Below are 14,256 nucleotides of genomic sequence, written 5' to 3'. Positions count from 1 at the left end.
CCTCCAGGCCCTGGCCCAGAGAATACTTTTGGTCCTTTATGTTATCAGTTGCGGGGCGGGGGCATGCTGTAGGAATGCACGTATTGTAGTGCACATGTGGAGGTCAGAGGTCAGCCTCCTGTGTCAGGCCTCACCTTTCACCTTGTTTGAGACAGACCCTTTGTTGCTTCCTCTGGCATCCACCAGGCTAGCTGGCCCATGAGCTTGCGGAGATCCTGTCCTCCCCTCGCATCTCACCATAGTGTCCAGCTTTACTTAGGCTTGGGGAATCAGAGCCTTAGGACGTCACAGTTGCATAGCAAGCATCTTATCAGTGAACGAACTTTTAGCTCTGGGTCTTTAAACTGCCTTGAGCTGTCACAGAATGCCTGAGACTGAGTAACTCACAGGGAACAAAGATGAATTTCTTAAAGTTCTAGAAGCCGGGTCCGATATCAAGGGACCTGCACCTGTCAAGAGCCTTCATGTTGAAGTGTCCCGTGGCAGAAAATGGAAGAACAAGGGGAGAAGGAATGAGAGAAGAGAAAGCAGGTTGGGTCCCGGGACCTGCTCTGGCAATGCCAGCGTTGATCCCTCCCGACTTAGTCTTCTCTTAAAGATTTCACCTCTGAGAACATGCATTGGGGTTACGTTTCCAACCCTTACTTCTGATGGTTATAGTCAACCCAGACCTGAGAGTACAATCTCAATGACGACAAAGCTACTGTGTGCTGAGCCACTGCTCTGGACCGAGCATGGATCTAAGGGCCCACGCAGCCACCTGACTCTCTGGTGCCTAGTGAAGCACTCTGGACACTTGCCTCGGTTTGCAGACCTGAGACTCACCCGACAAGACTAATTTGGGTGATCGCATTTTGACAGGAGAGACCAAAGCCAAGAAAGGAAAGGGGACCTTCTCAGGAAATATAGTAAGTGGTAGACTAGGAATCAAAACCAGGCTTCCTGGACCAGCGCTTTCCCCCATCTAGTCTCAGCCAGTACTGCCTTTTGTGTTTGTTTTGAGAAACCCCACCATTTACCAGCACCCTTACTAAGGATGGAGGATAGGTGGATGGTGGATAGAAGAATAGATGGGGGGTGGATGAGTGGATAAGTGGGTGCCCTGTGGATAGACGGATGGATGAGAGCGGGTAGGGAGGCAGGAATTATATACATATGGATGGGTGGATGGGTGGATGAGTGGATGAGTGGATGGGTGAATGGATGAGAGAAAAGAGGAGAGGGATAAAAGAAGAAGAATGACAGTCTTCAGAGAACAAACTTAGATCAGAGCTGTCATTTCCTCTGAACACTGTTCTCCAGAGGCTGGCTGGGGTTGCCCAGAAGCTAGGCTGGATTTCTCCCCGTGTGGGGCAGGATGAATAATCGTGGAATCCACATTTCTAAAAAGTTGCTGGAAAACTGACCTTTATTGACAGTCTGGGGATGATTGTTACAGAGTAATGCCATTCTGGCTACTGGGTGGGCTGCTGGTCATGTTCTGTAGCACCCCACAAGGCTGTTTGCCCACACAACTGTAAAAGTTAGTCATGTAGTACAGGTAACCAGACGAGAGTTGGCAGCTCTCATCCTACGGGTCCTGTGGATGTTTGGAGCAGAGGATCCTGTGTGGCAGGGCATCCTGCCCTCTGTAGGACATCAAGTGGCCTCCCTGGCCTCTATCCATTAGATTTCAATAGCCTATCTCATGTTGTGACAATCACTGGTGTCTTGAGGCTGGGGAAGACAGCTCAGTCGGTAAAATGCTTGCTACACAGCATGAGGATCCGAGGTCAGATCCCTGGCACCGTGTAAAAGCCAAGCATGGCAGCAATCCTCTAAACTGGGCATTGCAGATATGGACACAGGCAGATAGATCACTGTTGCTCACTGGCCAGCCGGCCTGCGTAGCTGAATCAGCGGGCTTTAGGTCCCATGAGAGGACAACCGAGAAAGACAGCCGACGCCTATCTCTGACCTTAATATGTGGTTATGCATCCACCTGCACACAAATGTCGGTGCAAAATCAAAACGTTGCTATCACAGTTGCGACCTGTTTGTTTGCACTCGGTAACCCTTACAAGTGATTGAAGTTGCTCTTTGGGCCCTTGGTATTGATTGTGATTTATTGCATAGTGTGTAACCTCACATCAGCTACTGAAAACCTGTGTCATTGCCCCCGCTTCCAGGGAGGAAATCAGTGCCGCAGAGGTTAAGCAGGTTGCCCAGGGTTCCATTTCAGAATTCCATTTCAGGCAGCACGAAGCTCGGTGTGATCTCTGAAATCAGAGCCAGGGCAACTGAACCCTGAGTTTTGGCCTCTGCTCTCTTTGTGCCTGTCGTGGGTCAACAGAAAGCCGGGTTCCCCTGCACGCGCACGCACGTGAGCCATAGCCATGTGCGCCTCACAGCTGACTCTGCATTCTGTGAGAAGTCTTTCTGGGGGGATTGCGTCCCTGTCCCAGAATGAACAAGGCTTTGTGAAATGAGGCTGGCCTGGCAGAAATGTCCCTCCTGTGACCAAGTTGCTAAGTTCCCTGGCCGTGTCCTTGAGTTTTGGGCAACTGATGATTAATTTTGCAACATCCTGCTTCCCCTATTCAGCAAAATATCTCGCAACAGGAGACAGACAGAAAATAAAAAGTAGGCAATCAAAACTACCAACATATTTATTTTTGTTTGCTTGAGACAAGGTCCCAAGATGGTCCTCCTGCCTCCACCTCCTAAGCGCTGGGATTACACAGGCATGTACCACCAGGTCTGGTTTATGCACCACTGAGGGTGGAAGCCAGGACTTCATGCATGTTAGGGAAACACACTGTTAACTGAGCTGCATCCTTAGCTCTAAAACTGCCCATATAAATGGTGGCCAGTAGGAACTGCTGTTGCTTAGGCAACAGAGGCCATGGTGTGGCATCCACAAGGGCTTCCCAGAGGAGGTGTCCCCCGAGAAGGAACTGAGCTATGCATAAACCTCAGGCAGAATGTTCTAAGTATTGCCAGAGCTGGGCTCATAATAAAGGCTTGGGGGAGGGGCTTAGCCAGTTGAGCTCTGTGCCCAGCACCCCCCACCATGTCCCCTGAAGGAAAGACTCTGAGCTCCTGAAAAAAAAAATCTCACAAAAAAATGGCAAAGGTCTTTTGTTTCATGTGGGGCTGTGGACACAGCAGAGAATCTGGTGGACCAGGAGGACTGTGGTCTGTTAGTGAGTACACCTACTAAGCCAGGTATAGACAGACAGGAGCAGGCAGAGAAACCTGAGCTGTGGGTCTGGCATTCTGATGAGCTGAGCCAGACAAGAGTCTGCACAATTGTGGGAAACAGAATGGCTGAGGCTGGGCTGCTCCTGGTGAGGAGCCAGTGGCCTCTCCGGGGAGCTGGTATTTAAGTTGAAGCTTGACTGGTGGGCAAGGACCAACCTGGCAGTGCACAGGGGAGGTACGGCCCAGACAGCAAGCATGCAAGTATAAAGGGCCTGACGTCAGTGCATGCTTGGCTCCTGGGCTGGACTGATGGTTGATGCCTGAAGCAAAGACAGGTAGTAGAGGATGCGAGAGAAGCTGTCAGTCCGACCGGGCCTGGGAATGGTTTTGCAGGCCATGACAAGATGTGTTGGTTTCTTTCTAAAGACACGGAAGCTGTTAGACTTTTTTTTTTTTTTTTTTGAGACAGGGTTTCTCGGTGGTTTTGGAGCCTGTTCTGGAACTAGCTCTTGTAGACCTGGTCTCGAACTCACAGAGATCTGCCTGCCTCTGCCTCCCAAGTGCTGGGATTAAAGGCGTGCGCCACCACCGCCCGGCTGCTGTTAGACTTTAAAGCTAGGATAGAAAATGATCTGCTAGGTTTTCGTGGATCTCTGGAGGAGCAGCCCATGCTCTTGACCACTGACCCATCTCTCTAGCCCCCTCTTTGCTACTTCTTAATTGTAATTTTGCTACTGTTATAAATTGTCTTACGGAAATATCAGATGCACAGGATGTCTGATATGTGACCCCTGTGAAAGGGTCGTTCGACTCCCAAAGGGGTCCACGATCCACAAGTTGAGATTCACTGCTCCAGACCAGTGCCCAGGGTGGATGAATGGCATGGGCTGCTCTTCCAGAGGTCCTGAGTTCAGTTCCCAGCACCTACATGGCAGCTCACAATCTGATGCCCTCTTCAGGTCTGCAGGCATGCATCAATGACAGCTTACAAGTTAGCTGACCACCTGGTAAGCTGATAGGGACTTGTTCCAAACTGCCCAACATAGTCCAGGACCCGGGAGCCACCACCCATCTCCCTCCCTCAAACAGCTCTGCTCACAGGCACGCAGCCCAGCCCCCAGTCTTTGAAATGACTCTTTCCTGATGCTTCCCCTTCCCGGGAAGGGGCCTCGTGCCTGATATTACCACCCTGCTTATTAACTAACTCCCCGTGCACGTGGCAGCCTGAATCACCACAGCCTTGACCGATGGAGCATGCATTACCGGCTAATTACAATCGCCACCCATTAATCACCCCAGCCAAGCCTTCTCCACAGCCTGATTATCTCCGGGCATCACAAGCTTCCCTTCAAAGAAAAAGGAGTGCCTTTGTCTGTGTGAGCCCAGTGACCCCAAGACGCGACACACTTGTCTGTCCCTGGGCACGTAGGCAGCTCCCATTACAGTATGTATGTCTGAGGACTCTGAGGACCCCATCCCTAGCCGGTCAGCGTGTGTGTGTGTGTGTGTGTGTGTGTGTGTGTGTGTGTGTGTCTGTCTGTCTGTCTAAGAATGGAGCCTAGTGAATGTTAGATCAGCTCTGCCACTGAACTGTATCCCCAGCCAGGAATCCTCATCCCTGCTATGTTCCTCAGACATCACAGATGGGCGGCAGGAACTGAAAAACGGCACGCCTGACTATTCGTGTCTCCACAGGCCCATGAGACTGTGGAGCGGCTGAATGCCAAGTCCTGTGACTCTCTGGGGGAAAGAAAATCTGATTTTAAGCTCTTCTGTTGCACCTCACTAAAGGCAGACGCTGCAGTAGGACATGTGGATGAGTCAGAGTGTCATCTAGCCGGACACGGGCAAGCCTGTCACACAGGAATGCCAGGAGAGAGGCTACATGCGGGACCATAGGCCCCAGCACAGGTGTGGTCTGGAGAGGGTCCAGGCAAAGGTGGCAGCCAAGGCTCAGCTTGAGGGAAAGAAAGTGTCAAAACTCAGTAGAATCTGGGCCCTCAGAGGTGTCCCCCTCAGCTCTGGAACCTCTGACTTTGCTACCCTACATGACTTTGGCATTGCTTCCAGATGAAGCATCTTGGGATGGGGAGATAGTTCTGGATGGAGATGGTGGCATGAAGGAGCCCCAGGGTCCCTGGAGGAGAGAGAGGAAATCCAATAAGAAGCAGAGGTTGGAGTAATACGATCAAGAGCCAAGGCTTCTAGAAACTGGGAAAGGGGTTGGGCACTGTCGCAGAATGAAGTGGGCTACTTAGTGAGCTCAAGGTCAGCCTTTGGGATACATAGCAAAACCTTATATGAAGACAGGAGCGGGTTACATGTGAGAATCTGGTGACTGCGAAATGGCTCGGTCTCTAAAGTGCTTGCCCCGAGTTCAGTCCCCAGCATTGACATAAAAACCACGTCCAGAGACACATGCTTGTAATCCCGGCACTGGGGAGGCAGAAACAGGAGTATCCTTGGGACCTGATGGTCAGACTAGCAAACTGTCAAGCTCCGGGTTCAGTGAGAGACCCTGTCTCCAAAGATAAGGTGAAGAGAGGTGGAGGAAAAACCTGTTGACCTCTGACCTCTACACAAATACATGAACATGTACACATTTCTCTCTCTCCCTCTGTTATACATACACACATGCACACACGCACACACACATGACAGACACACACACACACACACACACAGCATGTACAAAATCTCAGAAAGGCTGGGAACAGATCCTCCCCAACTCCCTGAGAGAAACCGTCCAGCTATCACCTTGATTTGGAATTTGTGTCCACACAGCACTGTAAAATGATCAACTTGCGCTATCTGGGCCAGTGAGATGGCTCCATGGTTAAAAGAGCTTGCAGACAAGCCCAATAACCCGAGTTCGATCCCCTGGACCCTCATAGTGGAAAGGAAGAACTGACTCCTGCAAGTTGTCCTCTGACCTCCACCCATATGTCGTGGCTTACATACATACATACATACATACATACACACCTGACCTCCACCCATATGCCGTGGCTTACATACATACTTACACACACACACCAATTATTATTTTTTTAAGAAAAGATTATACTTGGGCAGTTTATTGTAGCAACATAAACAAATTCCTAGATCTTAGCATTCTGAAGCCCTGCTGTGAGAGACTGAGATTTGTCATCCAAGAATCAGCGGCTCACATGACCCAAGACCACTCGGACAGAAAATGGAGACTGTCCACTTGGAGCATGACAGGCACACAGGGATGTGTGGCCTGGTGTGCTTGGGTCAGGGGGCAGAGCCACTCCTGAGTCTGGCTTCCCTGTCTCCAGGTTTGGGTTTTGCTGTTTGCGCCACTGCCAACATCTCTGAACTGATTCTTCGGGTGTTCCGTTCCCTTTCAAGGACACTACGATGCCCGAGCAAGAGCCCTCGTTTGTCATGTGACTTCCCTGCTCCAGGTGCCCGTGGAGGAGCTTGATACACTCGAAGAGGCATTCCTGGAGAGCCTGAAGGACGCCAAAGAGGAGGAGTCTGAGTAAGATAGCCTTGTGGGCCCTGGGAGAAGCCTAAATTCCACTTGAGGGCTTTTGCCCATCATGGGTTGTAGCATGAATATTAAAAACTCAGAGTCAGACATTGGGGTTCAACCTGAAGATCAGGAAAGCAAAGCAGCCAGCCACTGGCTCTTACCTCTTCCTCAGACCGAACTGGCTATCCTGCCTCCAGAAACCCTCAGAATGAGACAGAGCTGAGACCTGTCACAGTTTTATATTCTACTCTAGTGCTGGGATTAAAGGTGTGCCCCACCACCGCTGGGCCTCTGTGGCTAACTTGTGTAGCTACTGGGATGAAAGGTGTGTTACGACTGTCTGGTCTGTAAGGCTGACCAGTGAGGCTGTTTTACTCTCTGATCTTCAGGCAAGCTTTATTTATTAGAATACTAATGAAATGCCTCTACAGTGGGTCCCCTTCCCAAGTAGAGGTCTTGCGGTGAGGTAGACGGAGCACTGGACAAAGTCCCAGTGGCCCTGACTCGCTGTGTGACCTAAGCCAGTCACTTGCCACCCTCTCTGGGCTTGGCTATGTTTATAAGAAAAAATATTCATTAAAGGCCCTGGATGTGTGACCGCCATCCAGTGGTCCCAACGCCCTAGTCCACCTCAAGTTTTTATGACACTGTCTGCGGGCCCACATGAACCATCCGCTACTTCACCACAGACGGGTGGCCTCCTTTCTCTCACCATAGTATCCCTGGGTATAAGATGGCTGTAAGAATAGTGCCCTCTCAGGGTCACTGGAGAAAGGAATGTGTGACCCTGTCAGAAAGTGCTCAGCCCACGGCTGGCACATGACAAGGGCCTGACAGATGTGAGCCCTCCCGTTCACAAACCCCTGCACCATGTGTGTGGTCGGGAACGTGAAGGGATGTGGGAAGATAGCTCAGAAAGTGCTGGCCTTAGAATCACTGAACCGGAGGTGGATCCCAGAACCAGCAAAAGCTGGTAATGGTGGTATACACTTGGATCCTTGGCACTCATCAGTCAGGAAGCCTAGCCAAACTGGTGAGTTTCAGGCCATGGAGAGACCTGCCTCAAAAGTAGAAAGAAAGAAAGAAAGAAAGAAAGAAAGAAAGAAAGAAAGAAAGAAAGAAAGAAAGAAAGAAAGAGTGAATGGTATCTGAGAAATGCCAAACAGAACTTGTCCTCTGGCAACATGCACACACGCGCGCACACACACACACACACACACACACATCACGCAGCTTGCCGCCACCACCCATGTTCACACTAAGGACGTGGGAAGGAAAACCAACCTTGTGACTTGGCCAGCGCCCAGCTCTGAGCGTCATCTAATCCAGTATCATAAATCAACCCCAGTGCCCTCCTGATCCTGACCTGCTGCACCAGGCACTAGGCATTGCAGCCCAGCACAGGCTTCTTCTCATCCCTCAGTTACCCCAGTTCAACCCAGTGGGAGGTAGAAATGTGAAGCCCAGCTCAGAGGCAGAGCCTGCTCCCTCAGAATAAAAGGAGGGGTGTTAGCAGTGGCAAGGATAGATTTTTGGTCTCTGTGTAGTCCTGGTCTATTCTTGAACTTGCTATGTAGACCAGGCTAGCCTCAGATTCACAGAAATCCACCTACTTCTGCCTCCTGAGTACTGGAATTGAAGGTGTGCGCCCCACAGGCTCAGGTAGTTTGTTGAAATAACCTAAAGGGAGGGTGAGGAGATGATTCTGTCAGAAAAGTTTGCCATGCAAGCGTGAGGAACCAAATGTAGGCCTCCAGCACCCTGGGAACAGCAGCGAGCACCTGTAACCCTAGCGATGGCGGGTGGAGACAAGAGAGTCCCTGATACTAGTTGGGGAGCTCCAGGGTTCAGTGGGAGACCCTGTCCCAAAAAATCAAATGGAGCGTGATTAAGGAAGACACTTAATGTCAACCTCTGGTCTTCTCACACACAAATACACATATGCACATATATATGCACACTTACCCCATACACACACACACAAACACACACACGTGTGTGCATATACATACTTACCCCCACACACACACATATGTGCATACTTACTGTCATTTACATACACACAAAAAAATAATGTGAAAATATTCGTGTTTTGATGCTCAGAACTATACCAGGGAGCAAACTGCTGGACCTGGGCCAATAACCTTAACCAAAGGTCATTGTCACAAGAAAAATTACCACATTCTTTAGCTAGGTTCAAAGTGTGCTGGGCCTCACAGTCTTGAGAGGGAGAGACCTCCCAGTTAGTCAGTTAGTACCTGAGGGTTTATTACAGACAGAAGCATGTTACCTGGGGTGGGGGGCTGTGCCCACTCTGTCCTTATCAGAGATTCTGAGAAGATGGACTCCAGAAGTTCCGACACAGCCCAGCTCCAAACTCCCCAGGGCCTCAGTTTCCTTACCTGCAAAATGGGGGCAGCAATCAAGACCTATTGCCCAGGTTTCCTGTGGAACAGAAAGGAAGCCAACAGTGGGTCCATATAGTTCATCGTCTATGTATTAGCAGTGGGGTTGCAATTATGTTATTATTACATCGGAATGTGGAGTTTTCAGGGCTGTAGAGAGAGAGCTCTGGAATTCTCTAGGAGTTGAGATCAAAGGAAAGCAGCTCTTCAGACCAGGGTCTCTATTGATTCTCCTGTGTGGGCTTGGGCAGGGTTTTTGTCTTCTCTGGGCACCAGGACCAGTCTGTCCCCTCTGTGTTAAGCAACTGGGTTCTATAGAAATTTCTTTTCCTATTAAGTCTTTTTAGTGAGTTTCTCTCTGGTGCTTCTTTGTGGGCGGGACTCAGAATGTGACATACCACCCCAGTGTGCTCGGTCCTCACCTGAATGCTAGGACCATCCCAGCCTCCCTGGGCATTTATTGGCCTCACCTCAGCTTTGGTTTCTTCAGCTTTGGTGTGCCTTGGTTTCTTCAGCTTTGGTGTGGGGTTAGTGGGAGTTCTATGTCAGAGGACTATAGGAGAATTAAATTAATTGCCTCACATCAAAAGCTTGGGACCGTGCCCTGGTATGCTGCAGGCCCTGGTGACCCTCAGCAGATACAAGGCTGGATTTTATAGCTCCTGCAAGAATGTCTAACTCCTGCCAAGTGGTTCCTGATGCAGGCCCAGGGGCCCGCCCCATCTGTGACAACTTTTACAGTCCTTGTGGGGAGCCAGCCAGGTGATTTGTTCAGCCCAGGTCATACAGCCGTTCAATGGCACCCTGATTCAACCGTGTCATCCAGCCTGTGTGTTGCTTTCTCCCTTTTCTTTTTTTTTTTTTCCCAAGACAAAGTCTCACCACGTAGCTTAGGCTGTCTTAGAACTCACTATGTAGACCAGACTGGCCTTGAACTCACAGAGATCTGCCTGCCTCTGCCTCCCTAGTGCTGGGATTAAAGGTGTGCACCACCACACCTGATTTGTGTCTTATTTACTTGAGGCCCAATTCAGAATCCCAGATTCCTTCCTTCCCAGCTTTAACTAGAAAGAGCTCTTAGGGCGGGCTGGGGTGGGGGCTGCACACCGTTTGCAGGTAAATCTCTCAAGCACACACGTATGAGGACAGACAAGAACATTGGTGCCCTGCCCTGTCACTGCCCACCTTATTCCTTTCAAACAGACTCTCTCAAGGAACCCGAGGCTAAGCTGATGGCCAGCAAGCATAGTGACAGAGTGCTTTTGCCTAGTGTGCGTGAGGGGCGGGTATTTGATTGGTGACTCTATGCTTGATATCTTTCTCTTCTTGAACCATTCCTGCAGTCAATGTGGGATCTGACTTCGGCTGACAGGGACACACCAACCGAAGTTCATGCCCAGTAGTCTAGAGGGGGGGTGTGGCCAGCCACTGCCCGTCTGATGGTATGGGTTGCCATTGTGTCTAATCAGATGGCAAAGTCCATAGCAGTGACAAAGCCACCGTTAAAATTTACAGTTCTCAGGATTTTAGCGTCTGAGGAGAAGGAAGAAAGTGTCTTAGCTATGACTCAGAGCAGACGTTTCCCCTTGGGTGCTCGACATGGAAATTCACCCAGACACCTGAAATCATTGCGAGAGTAAAATGCTGTGATAATCAGTGAAGATAAGGGGGCCTCTCCACTGTACAGGGAAAGTGGTTCCTAAGATGGGTGCACCTGCAGAAACCAACGGCCCACGGAGGCGAATGTCAGAGAGAGCGCTTCCGCTGAGATGGCTCAGCGTGTACAGGCATCTGCTGCCAAGCCTGACAACCTGGGACCCAAACCCTGGGACCCATGTGGTAGAAGCAGAGAACTGATTCCCGCAAGTTATCCTCAGGCCTCCAGTTATATATACATATATAAACATACACACAAACATATATACATACAGTAAACATTAATGAAAACTTGAAAACATAAAATAATTATTTTGTTTTTAAAAGAAATAAAAGGTGGCTGTAGAGTTGGGTCAGAAGATAAAAGCACTGACTGCTCTTCCAGAGGACCCAGGTTCAGTTCCCAGCACCCACACTGCGGCTGCTGACTGGCTGTAACTCCAGTGCCAGCTCTGTTGCCCTCTTCTGGTCTCCATGGGTATTGCATACATCTGATGCACAAACTATATGGAGACAAACACACAAAATAAAATAATAGTTTTTTTTTTAAAGAAAGATAATCTCACCTTTTCCAGTCCAAAAGAATGCTTTCAAACACATAAATAATAACATGGAGGAAGCTGTGGGGGTCAGAGCATCTCATGTGTGCCGTCTCTGCAGGGCTGCTCTGGTGCAGCTTCATGCATTTGAGTCACACAGACCTCAGGGACCCTATTGATTTAGCTGCCACTCTATTCCATCCAACTCAGCTGAGCCTGCTGACCATCTGGTACCGTTATCAAATGGATGTCAGCATGGGAACACTCTAGAAGCCAGCAGTGCCAACTCACGTCAATGGCACTAACTTCATAACTGCACTAGGTTCTTAGTAAAATACATTAGTAATAATTATGAACATCTTGTTTATTTATTTACTTGAGACAGGCTTCACTATATAGCCGTGGCTGGCCTGGAGCTTGCCATGTAGACCAGAGTGGCCTCAAGCTCTTAAACGTTTTCTGACACTTCCCGTCTGTTCTCTTATTCCACGAGTTTCTAACGGGATGGTGACTGGCTTGTACTCCACCCACATGCTTCCATTTGCCCCATGTCCCTCTGGTTTTTATAAGTGGTAGGGGAGCTATGTCACTGCAGCAAAGCAGTCAGCACTTCCTGGAATGATTGCTTTTGTTCAAGAAACATCCCAGGGCCGGGGAGATGTCTCAGATGCTGTGTCAGCGTGAGGACCTGGGTCGCATCCCCAGTACCCATGTGAAAAGCCCAGATGTGGCAGCGTGAGCCTCCAGCCCGGTGCTTGGGATAAGGACTGGGTGGAGAGAGGGGGATCCCTGAAACTCACCAGCCAGCTGCCGTCAATGCACCAGTGAGCTGCAGCGCCACAGAGAGACCCTGACTCAAAAACTAAGGTGGAGAGCAATTGAGGAGAACACCGGATGTCAACCTCTGGCCTCCACATGCACCCAATAGACACGCGCTTCTGAACACGTATGGACCCATATCCAAAGAAACCTGCCCTGAACATGCCCATGCCCAGGAAAAACTCCAGAGGGTAGAGAGCTAGGAAGGGAGAAGCCAGCAGTGCTGGGCCCCCGCACCCCGTCTCTCAGCATACAGCCGCTCCTTAGTCCATGACTGTCGTGTGGAGATGCCACTGACTTCAAGCCACTCCGTTGTTCCCCACTATGTGTTGTCAGCCACTAGAATGTCTCACTCGGGTCTTCTGCTGCACCAGAAGCCAGTCATTTCCAGGTCTCCTGTTTTAACGACAAGGTCATTAATGAAGGGTCAAAGTGTAGGAGGAAGTGATGATAACCAGGAGACAGACGGTAACAGCAACAAACATATTGAACGATGACAGTAAGCCCGGTCACCTTGGCCAGTCATCTCCTGCAGGCCTTCCGACGCTCCCCGCCCCACCCCCAGGGTGTTTGCCCACGGAAGAGATTCAGGTGTAACCTGTACAGAGTCACGCGCTCACTCGGTGAGGTGGGGAGATCTTGCTGCTAGAACAAATAGCCCCCGAATCCCCATGGCTGGCAGCCCCAAGGGCTTATTCTGTGCTCTCAGCACCCCCTGAAGATGCTCTGTGGATCTTGTTCACGTTGTCCTGGTTCTGAGCTCCAGGTTGTTGGTCTCGGGAGAGGACGAACCGAGGAGACCCGTCAGCCTCCCGCACTGGCTTCTGAAGACCCTGGTGGGGATGGCAGCGTCATTTCCTCCCGTGTTGACTGAAGAAAGCTGGCCAGCAGTTGGCAGCCGACAGCACAGGACTGCAGTCATCACCTAGACCATTTCCATTCCCTCCAAGTCAGCCGGCCATGGATCACAAAATACTTTTGTTGGATTTTTTTTTTAATTTTTTATAAAATGTCATGTAGCTCAGGCTGGACTTCAGTTTAATAGCCAAGGCTGCACAAGGTTGATCTTCTGATCCGCCTACCTCCACTTTCTCAGTTCTGGGGATTCAGATGTATTCTACCATACCTAGCCTAAAACAATTATTTTAAAAAAAAAAACAGATGTATTCTACCATGCCTAGCCCAAAATAATTACTTTTTTTAAAAAAAATAAGATCTATACTGAATGTACTTTACTTCCTTTATCATTTTATATAAACAGTATGAATGCCATGACACATAGCATGCTATATTATATGAGATGTATGATATATAAACAGCCTTAAAGCATTCAAGAGGAAATGTAGAAGTTACATACAAATGTCTACAGTTGTAAGGGACATGAGCCCCTGTGGATTCTGGCGCACTCTGGGACACCCACAATAAACCCCCACCAATACTGCAGGGCAACTGCAGAAAGTCACAGTTTAGATCCTGACACCAGACCCCCTCGCTCCTGGTCACATCTCGCCATCCACCTGCTGGGAACATGCTCCACCTCATCACAGAAACCCACGGCAGGCAAAGGTTCTCATCCCTGGTGCCCGGTTCTCTGCAGGAGAGCAGCCGAGAGGGGCTGCTTTCCACACAGGGCCCTTTCCACACAGGGCCCTCATAGGAGGATAGTGTGTTGAGGTGAGCTGGCGCTGGCAGGCAGCCAAACGTGCATCAGGTCCTCGGTGCCTGAGGAAAATCCATGTCTTGGTTCTGCTCATGAGGAAGGATCTAGGCATGTTGGTTGAGCATGGATGGGGGTTGGGGATTCAGCCCACAGATATGCAGACTCCAGGGGACTAGGCAGTGCATTGTCCGTGTGCAGTGTGTTTGTTGGCTACATAGTCATAGCCCAGTTACACTTAGTCCTTGAAAGCAATTGATCTTTGGGCTCTGCAATGGTTCAGGGAGCAGAGGCACTTGCTGCCCAGGCTGATGACCTGGTGCTCTCCCTAGGATCCACATGATGGTAGGAGAGAGCCGACTCCCAGGTGTTGTCTTCAACCTACACGTACACATGCACATGCACGGTAAATTAATGTTGTAAAAAAAATTCACTTTTAAAAAGTATGTCTTATTTTCCTCATGTTGTAGAAGACTATGGATCAGACCTATGTTG

General features: G+C 49.8%; 1 protein-coding gene across 8 annotated transcripts in view; it reads left to right on the top strand.

Moving 5' to 3' along the window:
- Tmco4 (transmembrane and coiled-coil domains 4) overlaps nt 1-14,256 on the top strand; it is a 63,651-nt gene that overhangs the window by 21,934 nt on the left and 27,461 nt on the right. For all 8 annotated transcript variants that reach the window (XM_050154857.1, XM_050154865.1, XM_050154876.1 and 5 more), the window contains one exon: nt 6,559-6,691. In XM_050154857.1, coding sequence (XP_050010814.1) covers nt 6,559-6,691 — 133 coding nt within the window. The remainder of the gene's footprint in view (nt 1-6,558; nt 6,692-14,256) is intronic.

The sequence above is a fragment of the Alexandromys fortis genome, unplaced genomic scaffold (genome assembly GCF_014885135.2).
Source record: "Alexandromys fortis isolate MF-2015 unplaced genomic scaffold, M_Fortis_MF-2015_v1.1 scaffold_26, whole genome shotgun sequence".
Lineage (NCBI taxonomy): Eukaryota > Metazoa > Chordata > Mammalia > Rodentia > Cricetidae > Alexandromys > Alexandromys fortis.
Note: the sequence above shows the minus strand (reverse complement) of the source record. Positions and strands in the feature narration are given on the sequence as shown.